Below are 18,420 nucleotides of genomic sequence, written 5' to 3'. Positions count from 1 at the left end.
TATTATTATTATTATTATTATTTATTATTATTATTATTATTATTATTATTATTATTATTATTATTATTATTATTATTATTATTATTATTATTATTATTATTATTATTATTATTATTATTATTATTATTATTATTATTATTATTATTATTATTATTATTATTATTATTATTATTATTATTATTATTATTATTATTATTATTATTATTATTATTATTATTATTATTATTATTATTATTATTGTTATTATTATTATTATTATTATTATTATTATTTTATTTTTTTTTTCTTTTTTTTTATTGTTATCCAAAATTTTGCTATTTCGGTTGATCTGATCGCTGTAACCTAACATTAAAGGTTGTGAATTATTAACGATCATGCCATATGAAAGTCTTGGATACTGAAAATCAGCCTGGATATGCATATCAACAGTGGCAACATAACTTGTCTCATCTTCTTTTCCAGTTACCTGGATAATGTATCGCTCATCCACCGCAAGCTATAATAATTCATATCATTGCAAACAAACAACGGCTTTAGAGTTAGCTTGCAATAGTAAACAGTTGTTGAATAATATCATCAATCCTTTTTAGTACTAACATTCCACTTTCAATGTTTAGGAACTCCCATGGCTTTTAAGCCAATTAAACTAATTACTATATTATGAACAAAATATGAGACTGGATTGTAATATTCCTCTCTTTGACCTCATCTACTTATAATCATGTTTCTTACGCATTCCTAAAATTCTTTAAATCAATCCATCACTTTTTTTCCTTCCTTAATTATCTAATCTGCAACCTGGGCTAAAATCACCAATGCTATATGAATTTTGTGCAGTAACCTGCAGAATAGTTGCAAGTCAAGAAATGCAAGAAATTATAATCACTTTTATTTCATCTTAACAAAAGAAAGAATAAGAAAAAGAAAAAAGAAAAAAGTAAGACCTTCGCAGCGTGAATTTCGCCTTCAGTTGCATTCTTACGGTTTACACGGCTCTTAAATGCTGCAGCCAATGTATACAAAACTACCGGAGGCTGAAACAAGGATTTGTTTATTTACTGGATTTGTTTTACAACTTCAGAAAATGTAGACTCTTACCTGATCAGATAAATCGAAGAGATGATGAACATCGCAATACAATGTCTGACCATAATCAATCAGAAATACTGTACAACAACTTTTCTGGTTATCAAAATTACTAGCTACAGCTCTGCAACAATCAAATTCATTTGTCAGTTAATTAAGAAGTAATTAATTGTTTGTACAGAGTAGTACAAAATGAGAATAATTACGGATGAGTCCTTCTCTAAATGCTTTATGAAATGAACGCTGTAAGAATAAAAAGTCGATGCTATTTTAGGTTGGAATAAAGCAAGCGATTTAACATGAAAGGATTTTATGAACTTTTTCGAGGTATTCCATAAAATAAATCTTAATTCATAAAAGGAATATTTCAACATTTCGAATTGCAAATTTTGCTATTATAAAAACCTTTTAAAACAAGAAAAATTTGCGTGGCGCAAATTATTCGCCTTTTTTTGATTTTTGTCCTAATAGTATTAACTTAACCAACCGATAATAACGAGATTGTTTGCGCACTGGCCGTTGAATATGTGCAATACAGGCCAATGAACGTTTGTTGTCGATGTATGGCCATAAACCGTTAGATGGCAGTACAATTTGCTTAAAGTATAACTTTTAATTTGTTGATATTTGTCAAAAAATAGTAAAATTAAAATTTTTTCCAATGTGCTAAATAACCAGACGGGAGAATAAGATAGCATTGAAATACCACTGATAAGCAGTAGGGACATAGAAAAGCTATCATTCAATCTATGAAAGAAGTTAATGAAGAGGATCGAGAAGCTAATAGTCTCTGATAACTGACAACAGTTAATTGGATGCAATAAAAAATTTCCTGTAAATTTAAATAAGTGCCTCTACTTCACTTTTTGGAATCATTATACACAGGTTCAACCATACATAGGTACTTAAACAGATTTAATAGAATCAGTAACGTAGGTTAAATTCCTGAATGCTAGCGTATTCAATGAAATATTCCACATAACTCTTAAACTTCAGCTGAAAATAAGTGGCTATTGTCCTGAGTTTTGTTTGAGGACAGGGATGACAGTTGTATGTTCATCAAATCACTAACAAATCTTTGTATTAAATATTTGAGGATTCCTGGTAAAAATTTTCGATACATGTAGGTAAAATTGTCAGCTTTTTTAATTTCTAAGGAAAGTTTTTTGAATTTAGATCAAAACAACCTTGCTAATAATAGAACAGATAGAAGTATCACGAAGCCAATAATAATTATGGGTGATCTTCTCGGTTACCCGTACAGTCAATGTAACCGGTAACGGATAACCTAGAGTAAACTTATTGAATGAAAACGCTGATGGGCAATATAGTGGATAAAGTGAATGATTCACAGAAGCAATTTCTGGTAATCCCTGCAAGTGACAAATTATTAACGATAAATATGCTCGATTGTTATTCGGTGTAAAATATCTCTGACATAGCTGGAGAGGATAAAGAGTTTTGAACAGGTTTCTGAAATATCTTATGATGTCAACATTGGAAACCAATCCATTCTAATTATTTACTTATTGAGTTGTCAGTAAAAATAAATTTTATTTAAGAATTAATCATCTGATAAAGGAAGATACTTCTAAAAATATTTATTGATTTTATTTAACAACATTCTTGTTCTTATCAATTGAATAGCATGAAGAAATCTGATTTCGTTATCTTATAGGTAGTGAATGTTAAAGTACAAGGAGAAGGTTTTCCAGCTGCCTTAACCATTCGTTGTGATAGTGATAACGTTAACTTGTCAGTTCTGATCGACTGCCATCCTAATGTATGTTTTACTTTATCTGATTATCATTTGTCTGATTATCATTATCTTTGTACTTCTCTTCAATTGCCTATTGTACTGGTTTATCTGATTAAGACCCAATCACAGATTTTTGTCCAATTCAATCCTATTGGTGATGACCAATGGCACTACTTTTCTTGGTCTTGTAACTGGAAAGCCTATTTTGCCCATTAATTTGCATATGAAAAAATGCATTACCCATTTGCAGAATATTTCATCACGTAGTGATGTTCCACCAAAAACTCGAGCCAAAAGAGGTGGTGGATATGGTGAATTCATGAAACTCGGGTAATACCCATCCTTTGACAGTGATAGGGATTGGCCTGAACGAAACAGTTTGCAATATGCAGGATATATAAGTCTTTATTAAATAATTAACTTTTGAGCCAAGCATTCAAGAGATAATGACTTATTTTTCTTTAACACCTCTACCTATCTTGCTTCAAAATATTTCGAATTATTCTGAAAAGAGATAAATTTGGTTTTTCATACTGGTTTACAGTTTGATATTTGCAGTGGAGTGGAGACCTCTAAACGATATCATTTTAGAAATCATGAAAGAAGAACTTACCTTGATAGGAAGATGATAACGCAAATATGCATGTTGAACCAATGTTAAGCATTGAGAAGTGATCCATGTGGCAACTAACCGTACTTTCATAACCAATGCGACAGTTTGCCAGTACTAAAGGTACCGCCATTGGTGGCATTGAATGAAGTTCTACAGGCAATAAATAAATCGAACGTTGATCAACGAATTCGGTTTGTCCAATATCAATTAGGTATATCTGAAAAAGAGCAAATATACTGCAAGCTGATCGATTACTGATCACTTTACATTCTTTTCTCATTAATTTCTCCTAAAAATTTAAAATGTATCACAGTGGATCCTGAATATCGAATTGTGAGGTGCATAAGCAATGTTTCCATCAAATGAAACGGTCTTTCAGATTATTCAGATATTGCTATGATCATGTCATGATCAGATATTCAGGAAAAGAACTGCATTATTGAAACGGATTAGTCTGACAGTTAACATGATCTTGTATCTGAAGGTTATTTCAAGAAGAATATGGCTTCACCACAGTTTTGAGAAGTAAGCAAATATAAAGATGTTCTATGATGCCTTTGAGCAAAAAAAAAAGGACCTAAAGAACATTGCTTCTCATTCTAAACTTTTATTCCTGAAATATATCTACGGAGTTTACGGAGTATACCTTCATAAGAATACCTGAACGAATTTGAATTTCGCTGCTAACTCAAATACAAATGATTTTATTATACAAATAAGATAAGAACGAAAATTTTTAATTGAAAAAAGATTCCATTTTTCAACAAAATATTTAGTAAAAGAATAGAATTACTTGAACGGATCATGTTTAATCAATACGGTCTGATAATATTCCTCTATTTGAACTGCGATTTTGATTGGAATTTGCTGTTATTCTTGTCTGTTTGAATCTATCTGCTACTGACCCTCTCTTTACCGCAAAAATCCTATCAAAAGAAAGTGATATAAGAATGATATAAGAGTCAAAACTTCCGAAAACCTTTCTGGAAATTTCGAAGATGACTGAGAGTGAGGATATTAGCATATGCCGTCGTTTACGAACTAAGTCCTCATCACTGATAATTTATCTAAAAACTGATTGAGCGGAAATTTGTGCCCATAAGATCCGATTGACGCAAATCATTGTCACGGAAAAAGGAAAGTGAAGTCGACACTCACATATAAAAGCAATGTGGAATAGTTGTGGTAAGATATTCAAAGTCAACACATATGGGATTCTTGTTCATTAGTAATCTTTATTTGAACACTTAAATCCATTAATGAAAATGTTCAAATCGAAATTATAAAAAAGAAAGCTTAAGTTTGATGAGTAAGCGTGCTGTCCAGCGGAAATTCAATGCATTTCATGACATCATCCAAAGCAATGCATAATCAATTTCAACGTTTTGAATATGACAAGGTAAAAGGGTAAAGAGACAAAGGTACACAATATGTATCAAATGCACCTGATTGTATGGAAAGGAAATCAGATGGTCATTTCATGAAAAGATAGATTATTGCCTTGACATCACTGATTGCGGAAAAAAAACGATAAATCTGAACTGCTTAAAGAAAAAGCCTTCTGACAAAATATATTGCTACCAACTCACAAATTCAAGTAGGTAGAATCTTTCAAATATTTTCTAGAGATAAATCATATCTCAATTAAGTTTCATAGGAAAACAAGATTACTCATTCAAGCATGCTGAAAAGCACTTTCGATAAAGTTCCTCGAGGAGAGAATAAGTAAAATGAATGTATTATCTCGAAAACTGAGTATTCCAAAAAATGTATTTCGAAAAAAAATGCAAATCTGAGATTTACACATTTTTTAAATTTTCAAAATTTTTAAAACAAAATATTGAAAAAAAAGCAGTGTCAACCTGCCACTGTGTAGCCATTTGCCAGTTAAAGTACATATGAGCACATACGCCACGAGCCAAAACATTGCTGCCTTGTCGGCGTATTAAATAAACGTCTCCTTTAAAAAAGCTTCTAATATTAGGCTCTTTATACATCTAAAAAATATACATTCGAAGTTATTTCATAAAATTCCACACGAATACTTTTTAGAAATTAAAAAATAAAGAGAATTGTCTGAACTTGAAAAATACTTGCAAATTTTGGGGAAAAAATAAAAATCGGAAAACCATCGGAATTTTCTAAAGAACGAAAAGGTCACTTAACGATGTGCTATTGCATCTTTGTTTGGTGACCAAACACATGAAAGCAGAGAAATCAAACTTTTTCCAATAAAAATTTGAAAATGAAACTTTTTAAAATTGACGGGATTGTTAAAGGTTCAGAATATTACTTGAAATTTACATCAATAATCATTACACTTTAAAAAATAGAGTATCTCACCGATATTAATTTTATTCGGTGTTGCAGGACATAAAACCGCTCGCCTAATTTCGAATAAAAAATTTTGCAGTGCGCTGCATACCTCATCCAGGTTTTGTGGTCTTACATACAAGCAATTCTCTTTTCGATTCACGTGTAGAATGGTACCTTGCACAGGATAATCATAAGGCAACATATGACGTGGGTTGGAAGTGGTATTACAGCACAACTTAAACAGCACTACAAACAAACAAATCAATTGGCTGTCGCTTTCTAATTTACATAATTTGCATAGTTTGTTTATTGTAAGGTAATGAATGCGAAAAAATTCGAATTTTTTCATTTGAAATCTAAGTATGCATAATTTCAGAAGCTTTTTTTTCAGTTCAATAAATAAATAAAGTGAATAAAAAGTGTCTCCACCGTTCTAATTTTCTAATTATTTCTTTCAATTCATCTGTAGTAGTTCAATACTAGCCAGACATTGTTATTAAAATGCCATGCATTAACTCACTCTAATGCTGGGCAGTTCTTTCTCATTTTTCTTGAAATTTTTTTAAAAATATTTTCTGGCTAATTTTTTTCTTCAAAATTTCTTGAAATATGCCCAATCTCTTTTTTACAGCAAGAGGATATTTTGATATCATTCATACCAAAGTATTATTGCGATGAAAAAAAAGATTTTCATTTTTTTTTACGACAGGAATCAATTACATTGAACATACCCATTCTTTTGGGGTATACTTCATTTCCAATTTTAGAAAGAAAGTGCGAAGGTAGGATGCAATCGGTGGTTTCGTGATTTGTTGAATTGCAATTCAAACAACTCTGCCTTTCTGCACATAGATTCATCGAGAAATACTGATAATCCTTGAAATGATAGAATATTCCAATTAAATGTTCAATCATTAATAAATCAAATTTCCTATTGTTTCCATTTTGAGAAAAAAACAGGACGAGTTTAAAATCACATAAAAGGAAACAAACATGGCAAATTTTTAAAAGATTTAAAGGATTTAAATGACTTGTTCAGCATCAGACCTTCTTTACGTACATCTGAATATGCAGCGATTATCGTTTCCATATTTGACAATCATATGTTCCTCGGTAATTTTACTGATTTCGAGATCTCGTAAACATCAAAACAGTGTTAGTTGTGAGAGATTTGAAAAATAACCGCTTCAATTGTGGGACAAGCAAAAACCGATAATTTTGTTGCAAAATTTATTACAAAACCGATAATTTTGACCTTATCGCTGAGTTAAAAAAATTAAACTTTTATGTCTTAAACGCACCTGATGACCGATGCTGTCTTCCATGAATTCTTCAACCCATAAGGCTCGGCCACGTGTTCTCGAAGACATTGCCATTTCCTTGAGAAGTGATAGGACTGATCTGAAATTATTTTAAAATATTGATAAAGTAGCTAACTCATGTGTTACTTTTGAAACGCAGTAAAATAAACAAAAAACTTTCTCGGACTTGCAGACTAACGCAAGTACACGATGTCAATTTGGGTGACATTTAGTTGATCATTGGTGTTTTTAGCGCAATTAGCAATATAAAGCAAAGTGCAGAAAAAAAGAATTACAGCTTTTAAAAGCTTGAATTAAGAGCAGCAGTAAAAGGTGTGCATTCAGGTTGAAGAATGCATGATGTCAATGGGAAGTGTGAATGATAAACCTGTTGACGATAAGTTAGTTAGCAATTCAGTATGATCATGCACTCTTTCCTGAGTAGTGCATCGGAATATGCAAATGCACTGATGATTGCTGACGAATGCCTATAAGCTGACTAATAGTCATTACTACTCGAAATAGGTGGACAGATAGATGATAGATGACCAAGAAGAATAAAGAAAGTAATTTGTGAAATCTATGTAAAAGTTACCAATCGCTGTTCAAAAATGAAATTCAAAATGGAATGAATGCACAATAAAAAGATGACGCAAACATTTGGCACAACAAGATTATGACACTAACAAAAGAATTGTTAGTCGTCATTCTATATAAAATTCAAAAATTTGCATAATCAGATTACATTACTTTAATCTGATATTTTTTGTAACGTGAATTGGGATGTTTGAAAAGAAATTGATAGTGTGAAAAAGGGAAGAGAAAAAGAGCAAAATTTTGTATAAATATCAGAATTTGAAAAGGAATTGTTGCGAAATTTTTGATTGAATTAAAATGATGAAAATTCACTGCTGCCAGTGAATTAATCCATTATTCACCTCTAAATTTTTTTACTTTCTATCTCTGAACTGAGATTTTACAAAGAGAGAAAATATATAATTGTCTCCAATTTTTCACTGTCCATCACACTAAGATAACAGCCAGGGGACAGTCTGATGGGACCCTATAAGATAGCAGTCTATATCCTATGAGATGGTTGCCCGGGACAGTCTCATGTATTGCTCTTTTTATTATATTGCAATAAAATTATGCTGAGAGAGGAAGAACAATTGAAAGATACTCTTTCATCTTTTTCCTTTTGACCTATCATCCGATAACTCAAAAGTTGATAATTGATAATAATGCTTGACCTTTTTGGACCGAATAAATTTATGATTTACCAAGCAAAAGTAAAAAGGGAATCTTTTTTCTGTGTAAATTCCAATTCCAACGACAATTTACCTGCTAAATCTCTCTAAACAATTCAACATTTCAATTTCAAAAATGCATTCCAAATACATTCCAATGTTTTATTTTAAATTTAAAACTCCATATTTCGAATTTGGATGTTCAGTGCATCTGTTGAATCCAATTAATATCAAACTTTTAATCGCGTAACTATTGATATTGCTGTTGAAGAGAGAAAAAAAAAGTACAGGTGATGGTTGGTGGGAAGTTTTTAACTAATTTGTGCCACATAAAACATTTTATTCACTTTAGAAAGTAATCATTTCCATCCTTAAATCATGAAAACTGCTCTCCTTAACTGGATAACGATTGAAACCTTAAGAATCATTTTATGCTCAGGAGAATGAATCGAACTTCTTCGATTTCAAAATCTCTGACGATTGGAAATATGGATCTGAAATTCTTCGGTACCAAATATCAAAGATGGAAAGGAACAAAATGTAGTAGCAGATATTGTTAACCAGCTAACAATTGAATTTAATTGTTATTTTAATTTTAACCGCTCCGTATGATTATTAGTTAAATATTGGATAAATGATTTGATTTTGATTTTACAGTGAGGAGATGAATGTCAGTTGCTTGAAATGGTTATTGAAATACCGAGATAAGTTTAACAGAAATTTTTTAGTTAGCTTCTAAGTGAAGAAAGGAAAAAAGCTTTAGCAATATTATGAGAAAAAATCCATAAAAAATTTGACAAATTTAATCAATAAAATAGCTTGCTGATATGATAATTGATGCGATACTTAATAAACAGCCTGTCCTTTCATTTCCGTTATTCTTTTAGTAATTTTTAGCCGAAACATAATCATCATGCAACATTGCAAATTAATTCATACATAAATTGTATATCTAATCATTAAGAGATTTCACGATATCCTCATGATAGTATAATTTCAGAGAAATTATCTAAAAAAAATACATTTAAACTATTCAGTATATGGTTTTTTTACAATTGGATGAAATCCGACAGCCCAGTTTTGTTGGGGCCTAAATAAAGATAATGACGATTTCGAGCAGCGAAGCGAAATAATTACTGTTACATCTTCGGAAGAATGACATTTTTCATCTCTATTTAAACTTTGCTTTAGTTAAGAATGAATTTGTGAATTTGTTTAGTTTTATTCGCAATTGCGCTTAGCTTGGCCGACTAATACAAATACCATGTTAGCTTCATCCACTGTTCCATCCTTTTGCACTGTTTAAGTCCATATTTGTCATCTTAGTTGAGGTAATTTTTTGGTTTAGAATGAGTAGGGACCTGATATTATTGGAATCTAATCGATAGTTTCTTTATCACTGTATCACATAATGCTAACTTGCTGATCCGTTTTATGACATTCACTTGATAATTAAATTTCAGTATTTAAAAATTTGGAATACCAGATCTCCAATTAAAACTTCTGGATTTTCAAATTCGGAAACTCTTATGAATCAGCTCTGATCGAAGTTGTTATTTCGAAATTTGCATTCATTCGGGAACCTTCTTGTCAACATCATTCTGGTAATATCAATTTTCAACAACATTGTTAGCTATTTTATCATCGCGGAATCGACTCTTCACAAATTTTCAATAACTGGACAAATTGATTATAACAGAGGATGGAAGGGATGCAATATAATTGAAAGTTGTCAATAAATGTGCTTCCAATGATAGCTTATCTTTTCGATTAGAGAATAAAAAAGGTTGAGGAATGCTTTTGATGTGAAGTGTGTGAAATGTAAAGTGCCCTGATTTACCATCCACATTTGACCTTAATTTAAACTTCTTTCTCATCCAAAAAGGTGCATTGATGCAAATTGGTGGTGTTTAAATTTAGACATCACAGATATTTTCTGTCTCTCGTTCTGTGAGTGAGAAAAGAGACAGATGGCTTTTGAAAATAATTTACTAAGAACAATCTATATTTTCATCCAAAAACAGAATTTAATTAAGGGAACAAAAGGGATTAGTTGCATCCATTAGCGCGTTGTTTCCACTTTCCGCCTCAACACTTTGATTTATTTGTAAAGCCTCCCCTAACTGGGACCAGTCCTTACTCATTCACATTTAAAGTTCAAAGTTTGAACATTCATTCCAAATTTTTACATACAAATTGCTTTTTATGACGACATTATTATGTAAGGAAATCTTTAATGAAGAAAAAGGAAATTTTTGGAACTTTTATTTCACTTTAATCAATTTGAAATATCACTAAAAGTCACTAAAAGTCATTATAGCCTTCTTCTTTTTGATTTTGCACTTATCATTCTTGTAAAGAGTAAGGAATATGGTTCTAATTATGCTTAAACTTTTGCATTGTGTCATTTTCCAATCGGTAAAAGACAAATTGAGTGATAAATGAACTTTTCTAGAAGTAATTATAAAATCATTTCATTTTCTTTTCTTTTTTATATTTGTGAAACAAGAAATATTTTGGAGACCAATTGGAAATGAAATTGCACAGCCTATGAATGAATTACTTATAATTTTCAGTAGCCTATCGAATGTTATGATGAAAATTGAAGATTCACTGTTTTAATTTAATTTCCGTTCTCAACTGAAATTTCAAAATCTTAAAATATTATAACAACTCTTATTAATGTACCTTTGGAAGATGAGAGTAGAGACAATTCATTAAATGAGAAGGAGAGTGAATGTGAGATTCATTAATGGGCATGAAAGCGGAAGAGACGATTTATTAAATGAGTGAAGTCTTTATTTCAAATTCTGGTTAGAAATTGAATTTATTCACTCCACTTAAAACGATATAAGAAGAGACGAAATTAAAAATTAATTCAGTGACTAGAAGAAAAAGATATTAAATCTACTTTACTACTTTTTTCTTATTGATATAAATGGTTTAAATTCTATGCATTATATTTAAAAAATTAGTTTTAAATCATATAAGCGAAATGCTTGGAAATATTTCTTGGTTCTTTGGAACTTTATTCCACAACTAATTAGAAATCAAAGTAACAGTTCATTTTCATCCCACTTGTGAATAGTATTTATTGTTTTAAATTTGATCAATATTTTAACGCTTCCATTACTCATAATTTTTATTTGTTACTGGTTCCGGATGCTGGTAGAAACAATTAATGAATAACAGCTTGCACCGGATATTTCGCATGCCCATCATTTGAAAATGAAATTACTACAAATGGCCATCCTAATTCATTCATTTAACATCGCTCTATTCATTTCAATTTATCATTTAAATTGTTCTTTTTTCTTGAGTAGCAAAATTTTAAATTTATTATTATTAACTGGATCAATTATGATGAACACCTACCTGGTCGATATAGTATGTTGATACCGAAAAAAAGACATTTCGTCTCAGAAAAAGGCATTTTGTGGAAACCTGAAGATTGCGTCTAATCGATAAAAATTTATTAGCTTGAAAAGTGGGAAGTATTGTCAAGTGCATGGTGATTCGTGCTCAGGGAGATATTCTTGACACGAAATGAATCATATCATATCTTTTTGCTCTAGTAACGATGCTAATTCAAGCAGGAACTAACTTTATGATTACAGGTTAGTGCAAGTAATTTAATTTTTGAAAAATAATTTAATATTTCTACAAAATAAATGTTTACATTGTAAATTTTGGCAAAAACGTGTAAATAATCAAGGGAGAATTGAACTTGTTGAAGCCTAACTTCATGGAATGATGTTGTAATAATGCGAATAATCATTTCTATGGATAATTAACTGAAAAATCAAAAGAGAGCCATCGATACTCATCAAATTTCTTTTCACAATGTCAGCCTAACGAAACCCTTCATAAATTCAAGGGAATTGTCGTGAAATTTCTTGTCCACTCTAGCTATCTCTCCAAACAGTGCAAGTTTCAGACTTAAACTGAACATATTCCATATATAATTTATCTTATCATCTGCTATTAACATTTGCAGCATTCTTGTGGTTTTTTTAAACGTTAACCATCTTGTAACTCTTCAAAGTGGCAATTTTTGCTCTCAAATATCATTCCTCTCGTAATTAATAAAAAGATTGTCAATTTTATCCATAATCATAAAATCAGCCATAAATTACTTAAAAATTATTTTAAATTTAATGAAATAACATATTGTAAATAGTTATTTTGGAAGAGAGGAAAGGAAAAACCAATACTTTGTGTGTTCTATATGGTAAATTTTAGAAAAGTTTTATTTAAATTGATGCTATTACTCCAGGGAATACTGTACAAATAGCAAGCAGGAAAAAGGAATTAGAATGCATCCTGCAGCCATTTAATTTACGGATTTGGGGATGACATCGTTGAGTGGTTTGGTTCTACGTCAGATATTATTCATTCTGCTGCACAAACAACTTCAACTACTGGAATCACTGGAAACTCTCATCAAACTTCTTTTAAATAGTTTGCTTATTCATAAGTAATTCTATTTCCTTACTTTTACGTTCATTTATTTGATATTGGCTTAATTGACTAAATTTTGTCTCAGACTAATCTGTCAAAGAATTTATTTTCTATCATCAACTTTTCCATCACTTATTCCTTATTGATAACCAACATTTATTTTATTGATCGTAAAAACTTCCATGCAGCTTTCTTTATCATTTTGATATTGCGCTACTGCATTGATGTTGCACCAAAGTACATCAGTTAAGGAATAATAAAAGCATATGATAAGAAACGAACGACTCGAAATGTGGTTAACCTTTGAAACGTGAAATACGCTAAGTGAGGTGAGTCATTTTTCCCCTTATCACCGCCATTTCATTAAATTCGCCTCTTAGGATTTATTGTCATCCACACATAAATAGTCTACCTGGTACTGTAAGATCAAAAAATTGCTGTAAATAGCATTTTATCAGTGTAAAGTAAAAAGATCTTTTTAAAGCTGCAAATAAGAAAGTTTTGTAAAATTTAATAAAACCATTGATAAAATTATACTAATGAGATTATAATTTTAATGCAACCGTAACAGATCACAAAATGTGTGATTTTCATTTTTCTAATTTAATATGTCTTATAGTAATGAGTTTAACTTACTAAAATTTTATTTTATTATTTCTGAAAAACTGAACATAAGAAAGAGATGAACTTCCTTCAACACAAAGATCAAAATTTAATATTTTTGAAGTTAGAAATGTTTTTAGGTCGTTCAAAAAATTTTATAAACTATCACGAGAAGTAATCCAAAAGTCTGAATTTTCCAAATGAAAGTTAGTATCATTTGAGAATTTTAATTTCATTTATCCCTTCTAACAGTCTTTTTTTGTTAAAAAATAACATATGCATTAGGATTTACTTAAGAATGTCGAAACAAATTTAGTGTAATCGAAAAAATCTAACTTTTTCTTGATGATTACACCTTATATTATGACTATGCTTGACAGACTATTATTGAACTACAACGTGATTTATCACGTGAAAAATTTGAGATCTCACTTGATCTTTTCGTCATACTTATCATTTTGTTCTAAAGCAAACACTTGGTAGCTAGGAGATTTTCTCTTATCATTACGCATCTCTCACTTTTGATAAGAGAGATTCAAGAAATTCTAAACAAGTTCTCCATATCAGTCCAATATCCCATTATAATGGTAAGATTGGCTTGAGTGAGTGACACTGGTTGGTCTGAAAAATGCATAAAATGAGAAATTTTTCGTTTGCAATTCGGTTAAAAGAATCAATTTCTGTTATATTCTGTTCCTATCTGACGAAAAGAAATTTTCACAAATTGGATCGATGGCTCGTCCATTCATAACTATTATAATTGTTATTTTTCATTTCTTATCAGTAATTTCTCTATTAATCTCCCAACAAAAATATTGCGCAATTTGTAGGAATACACAAAAAGCAAAAAGTACAAAATAGAATGAGTCGAATTAGTATAAAGTTGTTTAAATTTTGTCGTCTGAAGAATTGTCAAAGCATTCTTCATAAGAAGGATATAAATAAAATTTATAAGAAAAAACCTAGCAGAATTCTTGCTTGGAAAGTCAAAACTTTATGCAAAAATAATTTGTGCTTTATTGCAGCATCAGAAAAGACTATCAAAGTGGCGGAAGAAATTTCAATAACTGTTGTAGATGCAGTGATAGCCAATAAATATCCTGTAGAGAGGTGTAAGGAAGAAATGTGTGTTGGATCAGGATCCGGCTTGTGCCGTTTAAGTGAATTAACTTCAGCTCATGGCTTCACCAGACAACTGGTACATTTTCTTTCTATCAAAAAGATAAAATACTGATGAAATAGTAGAAGATGGTTGATTCATGTTTCCACATTTCTGCATTTCAATGAGAAGGACGCAGGTATGAAAATAAGTTTGTCGAGAGAAAAAATAGGTGTTATAATGATAGAGCCCAATGAATTTGACCATCTCATGACGTGTACTCTATTTTTAAGTTTCTTAAATCATCACAAAACAATTTATATCGAATGGGTGGTAGAGGAAGGATGCATAGGATCTCGGCAGTTAAAATGACAGAAGTCAGGTGAAAGTTTGTACTTCAGGTTCATCATATGGCTCTACCGCATATCACTCTCTTGCTTGCTGCCATATGCTATATCGTTGTGGGGAGTTTGTCGCTTACAGCATTTCGTTACATTGACGACCATATAGTGGTAGATGGCAGTATACTGGCTGAGTAAGCATAAACAAATTTTTTGCTGAAGTTAAATCAACTGATCTGATGTTTCTAGTTCTCAGTCTTTCCATCCATGCATCATAACGAATGCATGTTAAACGGCTGGAATCTTTCAGATTTCAGAATCCGCAAGAATTCATTGCAGCAAATTAGTTGTCGATTCGTTGCACGAATTTCTAAGCCTATATTTTTACTGATTTCATGAAATATGAAATGTTTCTGATCCATTTTGACTGAATATAAAAAAATATGATGTGTAAATTATGGTTTTCAGAATTTTCAGAAAATTTTCAGTTTAAAAGTTTGAAAGGTTATGATAAATTACAGAATGAAGGAAAGTTTAATTGCTGAAACAATTCGACCGCGCCCAATAAAGGAACGAAGGGCAGATCTGGAAAAATCACTAGATAATTACGCTTCCAAACTTCACAAAATATTCCAGAAATACATCCACCAATCGTTTATGAGAAGGCCAACAATAGTACGGCTTTTTTTTAATTGAGTGCTCATACAGATTCATGAAGATTTGGAAGTGACACGTGTGACACACCACTGTGGCAAATATATGCGTTATGATGTAAATATACGCAGACAATCTTTCAGATTCAGATGAGACGTCTAAATCTGTAGAAATGAAATTTGCGATATTTTACAGAAATAATTTTATAGTAATATATTTGATATGATAAGCCGAAAGTCATTCAACAGCAATTATCATTCACCGTGCTTTTTTTTTCATTTGTTTTTATTTTAAAGATAGAAAGATTACATGAAAAGGAGCATGCAACTTCAAAATTAATGTGGAATTTATTTTTTGCAGCAACTGCTCTGACAACCGTAGGTATGCTTTCCATAATACACCTTATTTTATAAATGTTTCAAATTAATCTTATAAATCTTTCTCAAAAAATCAAAATTGAAGAATTGAAATTTGTTTTTGAAAGAAGTTTACTAGGAGATTTATTATTTTTTCAGACATTATAGTTGTTTTCAGGATACGGCAGCAATGCTGCGGATTCATTTTTTGCCCGTTTGTTTATCATTGTCTATTTATTTATCGGTATTCCACTGTTTCTTGTCACAATTACTGACTTGGTAAGTTTTTATTTAAGTGTTAGCGAAAGTAAAACTTGCGTAATATCCTCGTAATCAAAGATGTCTAGTTCAGACTTGATATCCTTACTATTCTGAATTCAGGAATCATTGAGGAACAATCTAATTATCAACATTATCAATTGCAAAGATGATCTAAAACATCAGTCGACTACTTTCAGGCCAAATTTTTTACCGAATTCATCAATCGGTCATATGCAGAAGTGTTGAAGTATAAAGTTATTACAAGTCGTAAACTCAAAAGTCGTTTCGAAGTGCCAATCGATGAAATTATTATTTCTGGTGGCGAAGATGAAGTACCATGTTTTAACTTAAACAGCAATTCTTTTAATTTAAACAGTTATACTCTGGGAGAAAACGTGAGGCAAAATAATTATAAATTAATCTTTTGCTCATTATTCTGACATAAATGTATACAATGTAGTGGCTGAATAAGCCACCCGAATTCCCTTTCATATCTACCTGGCTACTTTCAAACTTTCGATAAATATTGATTGAAAGATCAGATATTCCTTTACAGGTGGCGGAATTTTTATGGACTCACTTGGAAAATGCGCATTTTGTCGAAGTACCTTTTGTTATAATCTATATTTTGTTGTTTGCATATGTAATCGTTGCAAGTTACCTCATTTCATGGATCGAAGGATGGAGTATTTATGATGGTCTTTACTTTGTTATAATCTCCATGCTTACCATTGGTTTCGGAGGTATCATATCTTACTTCAGGTTGAAAAGTATGAGCATAATGCTAAACTGGAGCTTCTGACTGGAATCATTTTATTTTGCATCAGTTCAACCAGCTGATTAATAGGCTACCTTCAGATCCTCAATGATTGTATGATTAAAATTAACTTAAAAGTCGGAACCGGATTTCTTTATAGTATTGCAAACTATTTCAGATTTAGTACCTCGAAACCAACCGTTCATATTGCTCACATTATTGATCGTGTTATTCGGGTTGATCTTAGCTACATCATTTATTGATGTAGTGGGCTCCTACTACATAGACCGGTTACATTTCTTTGGACGTAATCTTGACCTTGAGGTATTTCTCTTCTTCCTAGTCTTTGTTTTCTTTTGAGTGGAATAGTTTTGTTTTTTAAAGAGCTAAGCCAATTATAAGGAGCAAAAAAAGAAAAAAATGGATTAACTGATGCATCAATTTGCGAATATTTCTCATCATTAAAGCGATATCGTAGTTTTCTTGTATATAAATTTTGAGAAATTGCTAATTGATAGCATGATTCGCTGGAATGGCTCAAAAAAGTGAAACAGCGACGTTTAATCGCAATGAAACGTGAAGCGATGCGTAAATTATTCGAAACCGTCGCTGCTCTGCAACATATGGAAATTGGTAGGAATTTCTTGGAATAATTGCGTCAAATTTATTATTTACTAATTAAAATAGCTTATAAACTATCTTTGGCTTTGCTAGCAACCGTTACTTTTGATTCCGAAATATATAGCTGTATAGTGTTGCAAACTGAAATATAATGAAGAGAGAGAGAGGAAGGGAGAAAGGAAGGGAGGGAGGTAGGGAGAGGGAAAAATTGGAGACTGCTACTTGCGAATATTTGCAATGAATCATAAGCTGCATGTATTTGCATTTACTCTGCGATATGAACTGTTATCATTGCTGTTACAGTAATACTAATAGAAGAAATATTTACAGATTTCCGATTACAACATAATCGAACCGAAATGAAGAACACTTTGTTGATGAGTATATTAATTGATATATTTACTTATATGATAAATTTACTGACATTAAATTAGAACTGTTTCATTGACAACATAATAGTGGACAGATTAAAATAGTAAAATGATTAAAATCGTGAGCATCTACCAAAAAGCCTTTTTGAGGAATTGCAATTCCTTATCTAATTAATTAAGGTATTTCTCGACAGTTTTCCCTTGATCATTAAAGTGATAAGGTTCAGCAAAAGTAGAAAATATTTCATGTAAATACACTTTACACCAGCACTTATATACTAATTAACTTCTTATCTTTATTTTTATTTCTAGGTCCTCCTCATCCTCCACGAAATTTAAGAGCAATTAATTCAACAGCAGATTCTGTAGTTCTTACATGGGATCCTCCAACACATGATAACGAAGGGAAATGTTTCTGGTATACAGTTGCTTATCAGATAAGGTTTGTGTTCCCCCTTATTTGTCTTCAAAATTATTAAAATCTACACCTTAGGCTATTTGCATACAAGTTTGGAAACAATTTATAATTTGATTAATCTAGAACACCTCGAAGTCGAAATAATCCAGCAACAGT

At 30.9% G+C, this 18,420-nt stretch overlaps 2 protein-coding genes across 2 annotated transcripts in view; one reads left to right on the top strand and one right to left on the bottom strand.

Annotated features, from left to right (window-relative positions):
• Positions 1 to 314: 314 nt before the first annotated feature.
• LOAG_16569 (hypothetical protein) lies at positions 315 to 3,738 on the bottom strand (the record flags this gene model as incomplete). The annotated part of the gene is made up of 8 exons (XM_020449221.1): positions 315 to 335; positions 371 to 496; positions 945 to 1,034; positions 1,099 to 1,210; positions 1,574 to 1,683; positions 2,274 to 2,459; positions 3,086 to 3,210; positions 3,459 to 3,738. The coding sequence occupies 8 exons, from the start codon at positions 3,736 to 3,738 to the stop codon at positions 315 to 317; spliced, it is 1,050 nt and encodes a 349-aa protein (XP_020307290.1).
• Positions 3,739 to 13,057: 9,319 nt separating this feature from the next.
• LOAG_16568 (hypothetical protein) overlaps positions 13,058 to 18,420 on the top strand; it is a 6,830-nt gene continuing 1,467 nt past the window's right edge. Inside the window, exons 1-11 of the mRNA XM_020449220.1 lie at positions 13,058 to 13,112; positions 14,412 to 14,584; positions 14,887 to 15,020; positions 15,348 to 15,501; positions 15,777 to 15,861; positions 16,015 to 16,115; positions 16,295 to 16,429; positions 16,654 to 16,840; positions 17,033 to 17,178; positions 17,373 to 17,487; positions 18,159 to 18,288. Coding sequence (XP_020307289.1) covers positions 14,510 to 14,584; positions 14,887 to 15,020; positions 15,348 to 15,501; positions 15,777 to 15,861; positions 16,015 to 16,115; positions 16,295 to 16,429; positions 16,654 to 16,840; positions 17,033 to 17,178; positions 17,373 to 17,487; positions 18,159 to 18,288 — 1,262 coding nt within the window. The 5' untranslated portion in view covers positions 13,058 to 13,112; positions 14,412 to 14,509. The remainder of the gene's footprint in view (positions 13,113 to 14,411; positions 14,585 to 14,886; positions 15,021 to 15,347; positions 15,502 to 15,776; positions 15,862 to 16,014; positions 16,116 to 16,294; positions 16,430 to 16,653; positions 16,841 to 17,032; positions 17,179 to 17,372; positions 17,488 to 18,158; positions 18,289 to 18,420) is intronic.

This window comes from Loa loa, assembly GCF_000183805.2.
Source record: "Loa loa unplaced genomic scaffold supercont3.8, whole genome shotgun sequence".
Taxonomy (NCBI): Eukaryota; Metazoa; Nematoda; class Chromadorea; order Rhabditida; family Onchocercidae; genus Loa; species Loa loa.
Note: the sequence above shows the minus strand (reverse complement) of the source record. Positions and strands in the feature narration are given on the sequence as shown.